General features: G+C 48.5%; 1 protein-coding gene across 1 annotated transcript in view; it reads left to right on the forward strand.

Moving 5' to 3' along the window:
• The window catches only part of Eddm13 (epididymal protein 13), a 30,045-nt gene extending 13,564 nt beyond the window's left edge, over positions 1 to 16,481 (forward strand). Inside the window, exons 8-12 of the mRNA XM_051162358.1 lie at positions 5,887 to 5,913; positions 7,674 to 7,700; positions 11,683 to 11,807; positions 14,383 to 14,420; positions 16,457 to 16,481. Of these exons, the coding sequence (XP_051018315.1) occupies positions 5,887 to 5,913; positions 7,674 to 7,700; positions 11,683 to 11,807; positions 14,383 to 14,420; positions 16,457 to 16,481 (242 nt within the window). The remainder of the gene's footprint in view (positions 1 to 5,886; positions 5,914 to 7,673; positions 7,701 to 11,682; positions 11,808 to 14,382; positions 14,421 to 16,456) is intronic.
• Positions 16,482 to 16,589: the final 108 nt, after the last annotated feature.

Raw genomic sequence — 16,589 nt, forward strand, 5'->3', positions numbered from 1 at the left:
GTAATTCACAAGTTAGGCAGAGAAAAACCAGAAGCAGTTCGCGAACACTGCCCAGACAGCGTAGTGGGCTGGAGCACAGGGGATGAAGGGACAAGCAGAGAGAATGGTGACCAGGTCACAGCGATTCCCTTGATTTGCTTGGTCTAGCCCACTGCAAAGGCCCTGATTGTACAATGCAAGTGTATCAGATGTCTCTGATTGGCTGAGCCCAACTCCACTTTTCTCTAGTCTACAGAGGTTTGGAAGTATTTCCAATTTCAGACATTTTCAAAATTGTGAACATTTACAGACTCCACGGGTTTGGCATCTTTTCCCCTGACCATCCAGATCCAAAGCAGGGTGTAGTGATTCACTGCTATGGTTCATTTTGAAGTAGGGCCTAGGGGGCTGGAGAGATGGCTCAGTGGTTAAGAGCACTGGCTGTTCTTCCAAATGAACTTGGGTTCAATTTACAGCACCCAAATGGCAGCTCACAACTGTCTGTAACTCCAGCTAAAATTTTTAAAAAAAAATTTTTTTTCAAACAAAGAAGAAGAAGACGGCTGGAGAGATGGCTCAGAGGTTGGGAATACTGACTGCTCTTCCAAAGGCCATGAGTTCAATCCCCAGCAACCACATGTTGGCTCACAACCATCTATAACGAGATCTGTATACTAAATAAATAAAATCTTTAAAAAGAAGAAGAAGAAGAGGAAGAAGAAAAAGAAGGGCCTAGTAAATATTTATTATTAGGCTAATTATTATTACAGAGGTATTTTCTAACTCGCTATCAATCAACAAAAACACAGACAACTGTTATATTTTAAAATCGCCTTGGTTTTTCACCTGGGGCAGGGCAGCTAAACCACCTCCCATATGGGGCAGGTATCTCATACCCTGCCCTGATCCCATGCCATCTGCTTCTAATAATTTCTATCAAACTGCCTCCCATCCGTAATCTCAAATACTTGCTAATGCTCTTCATGTGGGCCGATCCTCCGTCCACACCGGCCACGTGCTTCTCTTCCATCTAACCCACAGCAGCCGTCGTCCTCCTGCTCTCCTTGTCTCCTTCCACCACACACCCCCCACCCACACCCCCATCCTCTTCAGGTCTCTGACAGCTTCCTTTCCTAAGACCCTCTCTGTCTGACCAGCTGGGGAACCTTAGCCACGCCTATCCCATTTGCTCTGGCCGGGTTTCCTGGCTTTTTATTGGTCAGACAGAAATAAGTTCTCAGGCAAGGTTACAAACATTTTGGGGTATGCGAGTCTGCTCATTTGGGCAGCAACCAGACCAACCTCCAATAACTCATGCTTGTAATCTTAGCACTTGGGAGACAAAGGCGGGGTGCTATGGCTGGGTTTCAACTAACAAAACAAGTTGCCCGATAGCCTTTGATCTGTAGAGCGAGAAGTCCCTGTCTCGAAAGCTAAAAACAAATGGAGGCTGGAGAGCCGACTCAGTGGTTAGGAACACTTTCTGCTTTCCCAGACCTGTTAGGTTTCCACCCACTTAAAACAGTTTATAATTGCTTGTAACACCACCTGGCTTCCGAGGGCGCGCACACACACACACACACGGCACGTGCTCACACAGACATACACACATAAATAAAAGTAAAATAAGACTTAGAAAAACAATAAAACCAAATCAAACTGAAACTATCTGAGCATCACTTTGGTACTCAAAAAGCCTGTAACTGGACCACTTTGATTAGGGATGTCCTGCCTTTGCAGGTATACGCAAGAAATAGCTCGTTACATTTTTTGCTAATGCTCACAGAAAGAGGCAAGGCTGAGACCTTAGGAGACTGGTAGCTTTATCTGCTTGGGACCTCGGCAGACCTGGCATCCCCTGCAAGTGAGTTCAGCAGAACACAAGAACAATTGTCAAACACTTTTAAAAATACTTTATGAGGGAAAAACGGAAGGCATCAGGGACAGAAGGTACTAATATTCACTCTACTCTTTTGCCTGTTCTTTCCCACGGTGACTCCTTGATTCTGCCTCCAATACGCTCTCCAGTAAAAAGTAAGTTATTTTTTTCTATTATTGTTGATGTCTTTTGGTGTTTGCTGTTTGGTGCAAGAGTCTCAGGTAACCTAGGCTAGCCTCAAACTCCATATATAGTCAGTGATGGCCTCAAATTCTTGATCCTCCTTCCTCGGCGTTCTGAGAGCTAAGATTAAAGGTGTATGTCACCTTGCCTAGCAGAAAATGGTTTTGCTTTCTTGTGGGTAACTTGGGTGTTTCCAGATGCTTGGAAGGAGAAACAAGATAGAAGGGAAACAGGCATGGTGGTACATGCCTATGACCCCAGCACTCTGGAGGCTGAGGCAGGAGGGTTAGCAGTTCAAGACTAGCCTAAGTTACATACCAAATGTGATGTTAGCCTGGGCTACCTGAGGTTCTGCAGTCCCAGGATTTAAGCAGATTTCTTTCTTTCTTTCCTTCTTCTTCTTCTTCTTTTTTCTTTTTTTTTTTTTAAAGATTTATTTATTATACAGTGCTCTGTCTGCATGTACATCTGCATGCCAGAAGAGGGCATCAGATCACATTATAAATGATTGTGAGCCACCATGTGGTTGCTGGGAATTGAACTCAGGACCTTTGGAAGAATAGACAGTGCATGTAACCTCTGAGCCACCTCTCCAGGCCCCTGAGCAGATTCTTAAACTGCTCCCATTACCCTAGAGCATGAGACAGCAGGAGTCATGCATGTGTATAGGTATAAAACAAAACAAAATAAAAAGCTAAGAGCCAAGCTTTCCTCCCTGAGTCGGGGACAGAGAAAAGAGCAGAGATGTTTTTCTGATGCCCTCTAGATCACTGGAGCGTAAATCCCCAAGGGAAACTGGGCCAGGGGATTCCAGGCATATGGAGGAATGTGCCTCAAAGCAGACAGGTCACAGATGCTCCAGCGTGTCTATATATAGCCTCACCTGTGCCACGTGGAGTGCGTGATATTTCTATGTCCCTTGTGGGGAGGATCTCTGCTGAGGATGCTCTAGGTGGGATGGGAGGGGGAGGGACAGGCATTGTTAACACCCTTTTCCTCTCGCATCTTCACTTCCGCTGGTACCCAACACCTCCACCTGGACTCTCCTCTTCCTGATGTTCCTGTTTCCACAGTACTGAAACGTAAGTTCACATTTTTTTTTTCTTCTTCTTCTTCTTCTTCTTCTTCTTCTTCTTCTTCTTCTTCTTCTTCTTCTTCTTCTTCTTCTTCTTCTTCTTCTTCTCACCCACTTCCCCTTCTTATTCTTGCCAGCCCCCCCCCCCCCCCCCGCCATCAAGGTAGGGTCTGTCGAGGGGCAGGGTGGGAGTGTACTACACTCATCTTCAAAAAGGCCGGTGTGGGGACGGCAAGATGGCTCAGGGGGCCAAAGAGCTTGCAGCTAAGCCTGAGTTTGATCTCCAGTGGTGAAAGGAGAGAACTGAATCCTCTCAGTTGTCTTCTGACCTCTGCGTGCATGCTGCGGTGTACACACACACACACACACACACTACAGTGTAATTTTAAAAGTTATAAGAAAAGCTGAAAGATATGGCTCGGTGTTTAAGAGCACTTGCTGCTCTTCCAAAGGATCTGAGTTCAGGTCTCACCCACATCTGGTGACTCACATCTGCTTGGAACTCCAGCTCCTTGAGCTCTGGATCTGATGCCTTCTTCTGGCCTTGGTGGACACCTGCACATGTGTGGCACATAACAACAACACAAATTAAAACTGGATTCTGGGGAAATGACTCAGGGATTAAGAGTGCTTTCTAAGCCAGGCGGTGGTGGCGCACGCCTTTAATCCCAGCACTCGGGAGGCAGAGGCAGGCGGATCACTGTGAGTTCGAGGCCAGCCTGGTGTACGACGTGAGTCCAGGACAGGCAAGGCTACACAGAGAAACCCTGTCTCGTAAAACAAACAAACAAACAAACAAACAAAAAGAGTGCTTTCTATTCTGGCAGGGTACACAAATTTGGTTCCCTGCACACGTGTTCGGTGACACATTCACCTGTAACTCCAGATCCCTGGGGTCTGATGCCCTTTTCTGGCCTCCGTAGATATTTGCATTTATCACACAAACACACACACACACACACACACACACACACACACACACACACGGGGAGGAGGGGCGGGGGGTGGTGGTAAGAGAACTGGCTGCTCTTCCAGAAGACTTGGGCTCAATCCCCGGAACTTGCACAGTAGCTCACAACTGTCTGTAGCCCCAGTTCTAGGGATCCCAACACCTTCTTTTGACCTCCAAGGGCACCAGGTTTACACGTGGACACATAAAAATAAAAATGTAAAGCCACCAACACATTTAAAACGCCCTAACCCTTTCCCTCCTTCATCATCACCAGATTCTCCTTTGATGTCCAGGTCTCTTGGGCCAGTCCTCTTCAACTCTGCTCTAAGGCCCACTGCCCTGGGCTCTGAGCTCATTTGGTCCCCACTTCCCACCATCTAATGCTGTGATTTATTTCTCCCTCTCGTGGTCTCCTCTCTCACGGACCCTGGACTCATCACTACCTCCTGCCCCCTGGATGGAGCACAGGGATCCTCGGTAAGTGCCTCAGTCTGTGTGGGCCCTGGACTTGTGTAACAAGCTTCTTTCTACCACCTTGTGAGCTGGAGTGTCGGGGATGGGGGACAGACGGGGACCTGCCTGAGATGTGGTGCCAATGGACTCAGGACTTCCTGGAACTTCAGGACCTGGATTCAGTCACCAGAACCTAAGCTGGGACTGGTGGAGCTCACCAATAATCCTGGTGCTGGGAGGTACCAAACTGGTGGATCTCTGGAGCTCACTGGTCAGCAAGACACAGCCTCTTTAGTGAGCTCCAGGCCAACGAGAGACTCTGTGTCTAAAAATAAGATGGGCAGCTCCTGAAAATTAGCAACTGGGGTTGACCTCTGGCTTGGGCTCACAGTCACATGCATAAAGATGTATATACACACACAGTGCCGCTGCCGCTGCCGCTGCTGCTGCCGCTGCCACTGCTGCTGCTGCTGCCGCTGCTGCTGCCGCTGCCGCTGCTGCTGCTGCTGCTGGCGGTGGTGGTAATGTTATGAGAAGGGGCCGTGATGAGCATAGTGGCACACACTTCTAATCCCAGAGGCAAAGGATGCTAGATTTCTGTGAGTTTGAGGCCAGCCTGGGCTACATAGCAAGGTCCAGGCCAGCCAGAACTACACAAGGGGGCCCTATCCCCAAGTAGAAAGTGTTAAAGAAGATATGAAAGACTTGAGAAGCCTTCCCAGTGAGAAATTGCTAGATTACTGTACCACTTAGAGATTAATAAGAAAAAAAAAAATACTGAGCCTGGGTGGCTCTGGGTAACTCACAGAAGGGAACCAGCCCAGAGCAGAAAACTCCGGCTTCTTACGTAGTTGTACACCCCCTTCTCCAAGTTACATTTTGAGCAATTAAACCTGTTTTATGGAGATAAAAGCCAATTTTTGGTTGTTTGGACAAATGGGGGGAGTTTCATGGTAAAATATTATCATAGTTATCCTGAGACAGACTAGGGCTGTCCACCAGAGTCATCCTGTCTGCCTGGCAGAATCACGCTCCTCTGGACAAGAGAATCAGCGAGCTCCTTTAGCTAATTTTAGCTTTGTGTGGCTTAATATTTCCTAAGCAACTTTACTAGATCCTTTGTGTCATCAATTCAATATTCCCAGTTTCTCCTATATCGGAAGCAAGCAGGCAGACAGGCAGGCAAGCAAGCAAGCAAACAAGAAACAGGCAGGCAGGCAGGTAAGCAAGCAAGAAGGCAGGCAAACGGGCCAGAATTCTGCGGGGTTTCTTAGGAGACAGGGGCTTGGGTAGGCCTTTGGGCCCTGTTGACCTGGCTTCTGTCTGGCTACTTTTGTGATTCTATTTGCATTTTTTTATCACTAGGTCTGCTGAGCCTCCAAGTGCTGCATGGTAAGTTGGCGGCTTCATCATTTTGGGGTTTGGATATACAGAGCTATTAGCTTTTTGGGTTTGGGTGTACAGAGCTATTAGCTTTTGGGGGTTGGATGTACAAAGCTATTAGCTTTTTGGGGTTGGATGTACAGAGCTATTAGCTTTTTGGGTTGGAAGAGCCTTTCGATGTCACCGAACCCTACATTCCTCAACCCCACCTTCATTAGCAGCACAATCCTATGACATCATATATTCAAGCAGCAGGTTGCGTTCGCTGTGATGAGTCATCTTCTGGGGGTTGAGATAGAACATGAACTATGATATGTGATATATGTACCCATATATGTGACGTGGCAAACTGAGTGAGGCGGTGCAGGCCTGTAATGCCAGCCAGCACTCCGGAGCTAGACACAGGAGAGGATTGGAAGTTTATGAGTTCAAGGCCAGCCTGTCACGGACAAACAAATCAACAGCTGGAAGAAATGGTTCAGTGAGAAAAGGCACTTGTTACCCAGGCTGATGAGCTGAGTTCAGTCCCCGGGGTGCAATAGAATAGTGTCAAGAGAGAGTCGACTCTGCTTTGACCTCTGTGTATGTAATCTGGCGTACAAAGTCAAACCAACACACACACACACACACACACACACACACACACAGCACCACCACAGCCACATATACCCACACACATGCACACCACCACCACAATAGCCCTACACAGCCCATCCTCCCCCCACACAAACATACACATGTGCGTGTGCTCACGCATACCACCACCATGACAATACCACAAACACACACACACACACCACCACTGCATACACCCCACATACACCCCCCACGTGCATACCACCACCACACATAGCCCCACGTACACACATACCTTAGACCATACAAACACATACCACAACACACACATACTACACACACCACACATACATAACCCTCTTACCACACTCACACATACACATCATACATATGAACAAACATACCACACCATAGACACACACACGCGCATACACACACACACACACACACACACACACGCACACACCACACCACACACACACTCGCATACCACACACATACACCACATAAATAAATATAATTTTAAAAACAAAACCCCACACCATACACACACACACACACACACACACACACACACACCATACCACCACCATTACACATACCCTCACATACACAAACACACATACCAAAACACACACACACACACCACCACCACCACCACCACACTCACATACCACACACATACACCGGATAAATGCAATTTTAAAAACAAAACCAACCAACAACCAAGTGCAGCTGGCATTCTGATGAGAGAGGAATGAGGCAGTCAGGAAGCAGGCTCAGAGTCTGAAGAACACTGGTGTCCTATGAGGAGAGGAGAGGACAGCAGGGGACATGAGAGCCCAGGGGAGGGGAAGCGGATGCATGTTTAGAGGGTGCTAGAGGGAAGTGACATCTGAGCCAAGAACTGAGGGAACAGAAGGGGGCCCACATACGTGGACATACTGTATGCATTTGCGTGCACCCACGTGGGTCTTTGGATAGGGCACTTCACACAGAGTGACAGGCAAGGGCAGGAGGGTGCCTGAGTGAAGGCACGCTAGGGCCCAGATGCTCCGTTTGCAGCTGGATTTCCATCCAACCCCTGATTGTCCTTTATCTTTCTCCCCTTTGCCCTCCCTCCTCTCCACCCCCCTCCCCAACTTCCTCTCTGTCCTCCCCTCCTCCACTGTCTCCATGTGTTCCCTTCTTAGAAGACACAAGTGACTGCAGAGAAGAAGGTGGGTGGTGCTGTGTGCTTGCTCCCTCCCCGGGGGGCCCTTAGCACCTTCCCTCTGAGGGAGGTGTACTGTAGTACCGGAGCAAAGGTCAGAGTTCAGACGCCTGAGTCTTCCGGAAGCATCCACAGCACTCAGCCATGCTGTCCCTTCGACTCTGTGCCACCGAGGTAAGAAGTGGCATTCTGCTCCTGCACACCTCCGAACGCCTTCTCTCCCCTGGAAATGACAGGGTAAGTTGAGTGGCAGGCGTATGTGGCCGGGAGCAGCGGCGAGCCTCGGGATGGAGGAGATGGCGGAGAGTTCCTGTTAAAGGATCTTGGATGAAGTTGCAGGGTAGAATGCATTGGAGTCCTTGCCTAGCAGGCACAGAGGCCTGGATCGGGTCTCTAGGACTACACATAACCGGTGTGTGTCACTATGGGTGGGGGGGGGGGGGGGAGGCGGTGGCTCACACCTGTAACCCCAGCTCTCACAAAGATCAGAAGTTCAAGGGCAACATGGGCAGCTTATGAAGGTCCAAGGCCTGTTTGGATTTCATGAGCCCCCGCGCCCCACTTCAAAACACAGAACAGGAATAACAGAAAAAACGGATGGGACTGTGGGATGTCAGTGGGGACACTGAGGCACGAGGATCTCAGGTTACAGCAGGCTGGATTGGACTGAGTAGCCAATTTGAGGCCAGCTTAGGATAGTGCGACCCTGTCTCAAACACAAAACAAAAATGAGCAAAAACAACAAAAACAACCACTGGGCATGGAACACTTAGCTCAGTGGTTCTCAACTTTCCTGATGCTGTGACACTGTAACACAGTTCCTCATGCTGTGCTGACCACCCCCCCCAACCAAAAATTAGTTTCGTTGCTGCTTCATAACTGTAATTTTGCTACCATTATGAATCATATGGATCTGCGTTTTCTGGTGGTCTTAAGTGACCCCTGTGAAAGGGTCATTTGACCCCCCCCTCCCCAAAGAGGTCATGACCCCACAGGTTGAAAGCTTCTGACTTAGGAGGTAGAGAAAAGTTCAAGGCTAGCCAAGGCTACGTAGCCAGTTGGAGGCCAGCTTGGGCTCCATAAGACCCTGTCTCAAAAAAAACAAAACAAAACAAAACTAGAGCTATCAGCAACGTCACTGGGGAGTTATGGTTTATAACAAGCATTGATTGATCTTCTAGAGCTGAGAATATGCAGCTACAGTTAAGAGGTGCATCCCTAGGTGGGTGAGATGGCTGAGAAGGGACAGGTACTTGCCTCCAAGCCTAAGGTCCTGAATTTGATCTCCAGTGGAAGAAGAGAACCAACTCCCAGGAAGTGTATGTAGAGTTAAAAAAAAAAAACAAACAAACACCAAGCAACATGTTTCAAGAGATTATGAGAACCCCACAGAGACCCAAAATAAAGGAAAGTAGGGATTCCTGTGGTAACCCCACAGGATGGTTCCAGGGTTAAAAGCACCTTTGGAGCGGTCTGATGAGCCACATTCGATCGGAACCTACATAAAGGTGGGGGGACAAAACTGACTCCCCAAAGCTGTCCTGTGACCACCACATGTGTGGCGTGCACACACCTGTGCACACATCATCCACACTCACACAATGGTAATAAAATACATTGTTTTAGTTACTTCCCTGCAGCTGTGATGGGACACCGTGAGCAAGGCAACTTAGAAGAGAAAGTATGTAGTTGGTTGGTTTGCTTACAGTTTCAGATGGGAGTCCAGGACCATTATGGTGGGGAGCACAGTGGCAGGCAAGGCAGGTAGACGGACAGGCAGACAGGCAGGCAGGCAGAAAGACAGGCAGACAAGCTGGCAGGCAGACAGAGAGACAGACAGGCAGGCAGGCAAGCAGGCAGACAGACAGAGAGACAGAGAGGCAGGCAGGCAGGCAGACAGAGAGACAGACAGACAGACAAGCAGACAAGCAGACAGACAGGCAGGCAGGCAAGCAGGCAGGCAAATGGAAAGACAGGCAGACAAGTTGGCAGGCAGACAGAGAGACACACAGACAGGCAGGCAGGCAGGCAAGCAGGCAGACAGACAGACAGATAGGCAGGCAGGCAGGCAGACAGAAAGATAGGCAGACAAACAGGCAGGCAGGCAAGCAGGCAGGCAGGCAGGCAGGCAGGCAGGTCGGCAGAGAGACAGGCAGACAGACAGACAGGCAGGCAGCAGGCAGGCTGGCAGGCAGACAGAGAGACAGGCAGACAGACAGGCAGGCAGGATACTGGAGCAGCAGCTGAGAATTTATATATGATCCACAGGCACAAGGCTAAGAGGGAGGGAGAAGGAAGTGATGGAGGGGGAGGGAGAGGGGCAGAGCTAACTGGGAACGGTGTCAGCTTTTTAAACCTCAAAACCCACCCCCAGTGACACACCTCCTCCCACAACACCACACCTCCTACCCTTCCCAGACATTCTAGCAACCGTGGAACCAAGTATTCAAGCATATGAGCCTATGGGGCCATTTTCATTCATACCCGCACATACATCTTAAATAATAAAGAGTATTAGCTGGGCGCACTGGTGCACGCCTTTAATCCCAGCACTCGGGAGGCAGAGGCAGGCAGATCGCTGTGAGTTTGAGGCCAGCCTGGTCTACAAAGCGAGTCCAGGGCAGCCAAGCAGCCAAGGCTACACAGAGAAACCCTGTCTCAAAAAAAAAAAAGGAGTATTAAAAGTGGGGGTGCCGGCAAGATGTCGCAGCCTGTAAAAGTCAATGGCCTGAGTTCGACCTCCAAGACCCACACGAGGGACCGAGAGGACTCCTATTCTTATTTTTAAAGATGTATTTATTCATCATGTATACAGTGCTCTGCCTGCATATATACCTGAACACCAGAAGAGGGCACCAGATCTCATTATAGATGGCTGCGAGCCACCATGTGGTTGCTGGGAATTGAACTCAGGACCTTTGGAAGAGCATGCACTACTCTTAACCTCTGAGCCATCTCTCCAGCCCAGGACTCCCCCTATTCTTGCACATGTGGAGTTCAGTTTATCATCCAGCCTAGCCAAATTGGTAAGCTCCGGGTTCAGTGAGAGAGACCCTGCCCTCCCCTGCAAAAAAAAAAAAAAAAAAAAAAACCAAAAACAAACAAACAAACAAACAAAAACAAAAAAACCCAACCCCCCCCCAAAAAAAAAACCAAGGAAGGAAGGAAAGATGGGTAGAATAAATAAAATGCAATAAAAAAAATTAAGATGGAGCAGGATTAAAGAAGAAACAGACATCAGCCTTTGACCTTCACATGCACGTGTGTGTGTGTGTGTGTGTACATACAGAACACATACATATGTTCAATACACACAGACTGAGAAAGTGAGAAGAATTAGTAAGATGGGCCTGATGGCACATGCTTATGATCCCAGTACTTGGGAGGTGGAGGCAGGAGGATGAAGAGGTCATCCATAGCTACATACTGAGTTTGATGCCAGCCTGAAGTACGTGGGCTCCTGTTTCCAAAAACCAAACCACACCGCACAGCCAAAAGAACAAAAAGAGAGGAAATTCGGTGAGGTCCCCACAGAACGAAAAGGGGTTTTGCTGAGAAAAAAAAAAACCCCCCCCCCCCCCCCCCAGTGCACAACCCTAACCCTGAGTGCAAAAGAGCAAATAGTTTGCCTGGGAGTTGAGTGATGACCAAGATGGGGGAGGGTGGAAATGGCCGCAATGTGGAATGTAAATTTAAAAAAAAAGAAAAAAAAGAGTCGGTCATGGTGGCGCACGCCTTTAATCCCAGCACTCAGGAGGCAGAGGCAGGCGGATCGCTGTGAGTTCGAGGCCAGCCTGGTCTACAAAGTGAGTGCAGGACAGCCAAGGCTACACAGAGAAACCCTGTCCCGAAAAAAACCAAAAAAAAAAAAAAAAAAAAAAAAAAAAAAAAAAAAAAAAAAGTGCAACCCAGGAGACACAAGTTTGGAGCGCCAAAGGCGCAGGGCCTTCTGGGTATTATCAGTCACTCTCAGCGGTTTTTGCCTTTAGTGAAGGCTCCCCCGTCCACCACCACGGCCAGGACACTTACGAGGAACGGCAGCGGATGGAACTTTTTGCGATGTGCCTACATGGTCATGACCTTCTTCTTCGTGTCCTACAATAAAGGAGACTGGGTAAGGAGGATGCCTTTCTGTCTGTGGAGGGAGGAGGGGAAGAGACGGAGGGGCGGGGGAGTCTACAGAGCAGGAGACGGTAGGAGGGGAGGCTGTCTTGCGAAGTGGCTGCCTTCCTTTCTCTGGTTTTTTGTTTTTGTTTTGTTTTGTTTTTTTTTAACTCACTCCGTGTGTGTGTGTGTGTGTGTGTGTGTGTGTGTGTGTGTGTGTGTGTGTGTGTGTGTGTGTCCACAAATCACGAGAAGGTCATTGGACAGCTTTTTGGGAGCCACTTCTCTCCTACTGTCCTAGAATTAATATGCCTCCTCAGTAAGAAATCACTCTTCACACTTAGAGGTTAATAAAGGAAAATTTGAATAATTGTTCACAAAGAGCTCTAGCTCATGCCCAAAGAGGGGCTGGCCATGAATAACAGATTTTTTTTTTAAAGTTATTTCTTTATTATTATATATACAATGCTCTGCCTGCATGTGCACCTGCAGGCCAGAAGAGGGCGCCAGATCTCACTGTAGATGGTTGTGAGCCACCATGTGGCTGCTGGGAATTGAACTCAGGACCTCTGGAAGAGCAGACAGTGCTCTTAACCGCTGAGCCATCTCTCCAGCCAGCCTGAATAACAGATTTTATTAAGCCTGGAGCGGTGTGCGCACACCTTTTATACCAGCACTCATCCGGAGAGGCAGAGGCAAATAGGTCTCTGTGAGTTCAAAGCCAGCCTGGTCTACAAAGCGAGTCCAGGACAGCCAAGGTTACACAGAGAAACGCCGTCTCGAAAAACCAACTTATATACACCTTAGGTGTATGCATTTTGCATTGTACCAGCCTCAGGGTACACTTTGAACAATTTACACACACAGGAGACTGCCAAGTCTGGCCACTTGGGCAGATGAAAGATTTACACAGCCAAGAAAGATATTGCCAGCGTTATTTTTTAAGCATTCATTCTAGTGTTGATTTCTTCCAGTGCTCGTTAACCAAGTCTCATCTTGCCCACTTGGCAGAATTATTATTTTTTCACTGTTAAGAGCAGAGACCTTAAGGCAGACCTGGACTTAAAGCCGGTTGTCACCCTGCACTGCCCCCTGGAGGGGACCCCTTAAGGCATATTCTCTGTTGAGGGGCTGCCCCCTTTTGTTATGGGAATGGAGCCTAACTGGAGGACAGTCCGGTGGGATGAACATCATCTGCAGAGACTTTCTCAGCACCCCTAAACTTTAATTAAGGTACAGAAGGAAAATTCTGAACTAGCCCACTAACACACTAAGCTAGCTAAATTCTACCCTGTGTATTTTAATATTTCCTAAGCAGGCCTTTGAGTAAACCCTTGATAGCATTAGTTCTACTACATTCATTTACTGGCATGGTTGCCACATTCAGTCTCAGAGACTGAACTCAAGTTATTAGGCTTGGCCACAAGCAGCTTTTCAAAACCACCTCCCAGCAGGGCATGGTGGCGCACGCCCTTAATCCCACACTTGGGAGGCAGAGGCAGGTGGATCACTGTGTGTTCCAGGCCAGCCTGGTCTACAAAGAGAGTCCAGGACAAACAAGGCTACACAGAGAAACCTTGTCTCAAACAACAAAAATCAAAACAAAAGCTCAAAACCACCTCCCTGTGAAATCCCACTTCCTGCCCTCCCCCCTCCCCATGTCTCTCTGTCTCTTCCCCCTTCCCCTCCTTCCGCCCCGTGAAGCCTTAGCTATCCTAGACCAGTGGCTCTCAACCTTCCTAATGCTGCGACCCTTTAATACAATTCCTCATGTCGAGATGACCCCCAACCATAAAATTATTTTCACTGCAGCTGGGCATAGTGGCACACACCTTTAATCCCAGCACTCGGGAGGCAGAGGCAGGCGGATCGCTGTGAGTTCGAGGCCAGCCTGGTCTACAAAGTGAATCCAGGATGGCCAAGGCTACACAGAGAAACCCTGTCTCGAAAAACCAAATATATATATATTTTTTTTTTCATTGCTACTTCATAACTGTAGGTTCACTACTGTTACAAATCATAATGTAAATACCTGTGTTTTCCAACCATCTTATGTGACCCAAAGGGGTTGTGACCCACAGGTTGAGAACGGCTGGGCTAGACTCTTCTGAGGAGTGTTGCCCACGGATTGGGCTTGAGGGCTGAGGGAACCAGGGGAACCCAGGAGGTAAGTCCCAGATGTTGATCAGGGAGCCCTGGCTCTCACAGAAGTGACTCGGTCTTCCAGAGGACTCTGAGCAGTGTCTGGAGACTTTTTAATTGTATTGTATGACTAACCCTGAAGGAAGGTGCCCCTGAAATTTAGTGAGAGGCCAGAGACAACATTCCTGCCCCACTGGCACCGAAAGTGACCCAGGTCAAAAGGTCATCAGGTCTCAGTTAGAAACCCTGGCATGACTTATGAAAAGTGAACAGGCTGGAAACTGAGGCAGAGCTAGGGGACACAGAATGGCTGACCAATCACCAATAGCCCAGGAGGGAATGAAGTAGGAAGGAAGGTTGTCGGCGGTTTAATTCTTGTTTTGTTTTATTTTATTTTATTTCTCTCTGTTTCCTGTTCACTCCTCCATCGTTGTCTTACCCAGTGTTACTGCCACTACTGTAACCCGGACATGGATTTGAGGTACGGCACAGCAGGGAAGGGGATTCCACCTTTGCCAATGGGTCAAGGGAGATTAGCTTTAAGCTTCTTTTTTTGTTTGGTTGTTTGGTTGTTTGGTTGGGTTTCTTCTTCTTCTTCTTCTTCTTCTTCTTCTTCTTCTTCTTCTTCTTCTTCTTCTTCTTCTTCTTCTTCTTCTTTTTCTTCTTCTTCTTCTTCTTCTTCTTCTTCTTCTTCCCGTTTTTCAAGACAGGGTTTCTCTGTGTAGCCTTGGCTGTCCTGGACTCACTTTGTAGACCAGGCTGGCCTCAAACTCACAGCGATCCGCCTGCCTCTGCCTCCTGAGTGCTGGGATTAAAGGCGTGCGCCACCACCGCCCGGCTTGTTGGTTTTGTTTTTGACACAAGCTTTCACCGAGTAGCCCTGGAACCGCTAAACGTTTTCAATTACATTTTGTTGTTACTGCTTGGGCTTGTGTTGGCCCACATATGGAGGTTAGGGGACAGCTTGCCGGAGCCAGTGCTTTCCTTTCTACCATCTGATGGGTCTCAAGGGTGGAACTTAGTCTTCAGCCTGGGCAACAAAGTGGCTTTACCTGCTGAGCCATCTCACTGGATCCAGGAGGCTGCTTTTAAAGACCTAATGTCTGAGGTGGGGTTTGTGAGTGAGTGCAAAGTCCACGCAGAGAATTGCACGGAAGGTCCCAAGTTCATTCTCCTGTACTGTGGGAGAAATGACATGTGTGTCTTCCCCTCCCCTGCACACTATATTAAATAAGTGGGGTTTTTGTTTTGTTGTTTAAGAAGAGAGCCAGGGGGGAAGTTCAGAGGCTAAGAACATGCACTAGTCTTGCAGTGGACCAAAATTAAGTTTCCAGCACCCCACACTGTGGGATGTGCACTGCCTGTAACTCCAGCCACCGGGGACCAGATGCCCTTTTCTAGCCTGCAAGGGAACCTGTATCCACATGGAAATACGTAAACACATACAACCCCCACACATACAACCCCCACACACATAATTAAAAATAAAATAGGGGCAAGAGAGATGGCTCAGCAGTTAAGACCACTTGCTGTTTTGTTGTTGTTTTGTTTTTTTGTTTTGTTTTTTTTGGTGGGTGGGATGGTTTCAAGACACTTGCTGCTGTCCCAGAGGACTTTGGTTTGGTTCCTAGCACGCACACAGTGGCTCGGCTCCCAGGTCTCCAGGAGACCCGATACCCTCTTCTGGCCTTCATGGACACTGCATGCGTGCGGTGCACTTAACATACACATGGACAGATACACACATAAAAATATAGGTGGTGAGGTGGTGGTGGTGCACGCCTTTAGTCCGGGGGCTGGGGGGAGGGGTGGGGGAAGAGGCAGAGGCAGGCAGATCTCTGAGTTTGAGGCCATCCTGGGAGCCAAGCGCCGTGAGGTCGGAGTGACATGACATCAGCAGGTGAAATAATTTGGGGGGGGGGGGAAACAGGGTGAGTAGACCATAGCCACAAAGAGCATGGCACCAGATGGAGGTAAGTGTTAGACTTTGATCGCCAGAGTCTATTCCTGGAAGCCCAATTGAGAGCCAGAGTCCAGAGTCGATGCAAAAGCAAAGGAATTTATTAAGCTGATGCGTCAGGGTCCAGCATACTCCGGGGAGATGGAAAGACCCCGTTCTGTAATGGCGGAGGGTTTAAATACCCTTACAGACACAGAACTCAATACAAACATGATTGGTTAGTTGACCTGTAAAATGATTGGTTACTAGTTATTTTATCCCCGAGGGGACAAGAGTTCAGCTTGGGATGTCACGTGCTGTCAGGTGCTTGGGACAGGTATGGGGATGTGTTTTTTCCGGGACAGAGTACAACAGCCCTGAGGCCATCTTTGGAAAGTACCGAGTGGCCAGGGTGGAAGAGCAACTTTTCTATCTCTTCAGTAAGAACTGCAGGCTCAGAGGTCACGCATAGAGTCCTGTGGAGTGGTTGGGGCACCATGAGGCAGGAAGTCTGCACATATATGAAGGGGGTAAACAAGTGTCCAACTGTGTTTCTCCTCCTTTTGCTTCTTCCTTAGAGACGACCCCTGCTGTTCTTTCTAGCAAACCTGCTCCAACTCACACGCACCGGCGAGGAGCCCTCCATCTCCCATACATCTCGCCTCCCAAGGAAACTCTTTGGGCTCTGGCCTGGCAAACCAGAGGGCAGTG

The sequence above is a fragment of the Acomys russatus genome, chromosome 19 (assembly GCF_903995435.1).
Source record: "Acomys russatus chromosome 19, mAcoRus1.1, whole genome shotgun sequence".
NCBI lineage: Eukaryota > Metazoa > Chordata > Mammalia > Rodentia > Muridae > Acomys > Acomys russatus.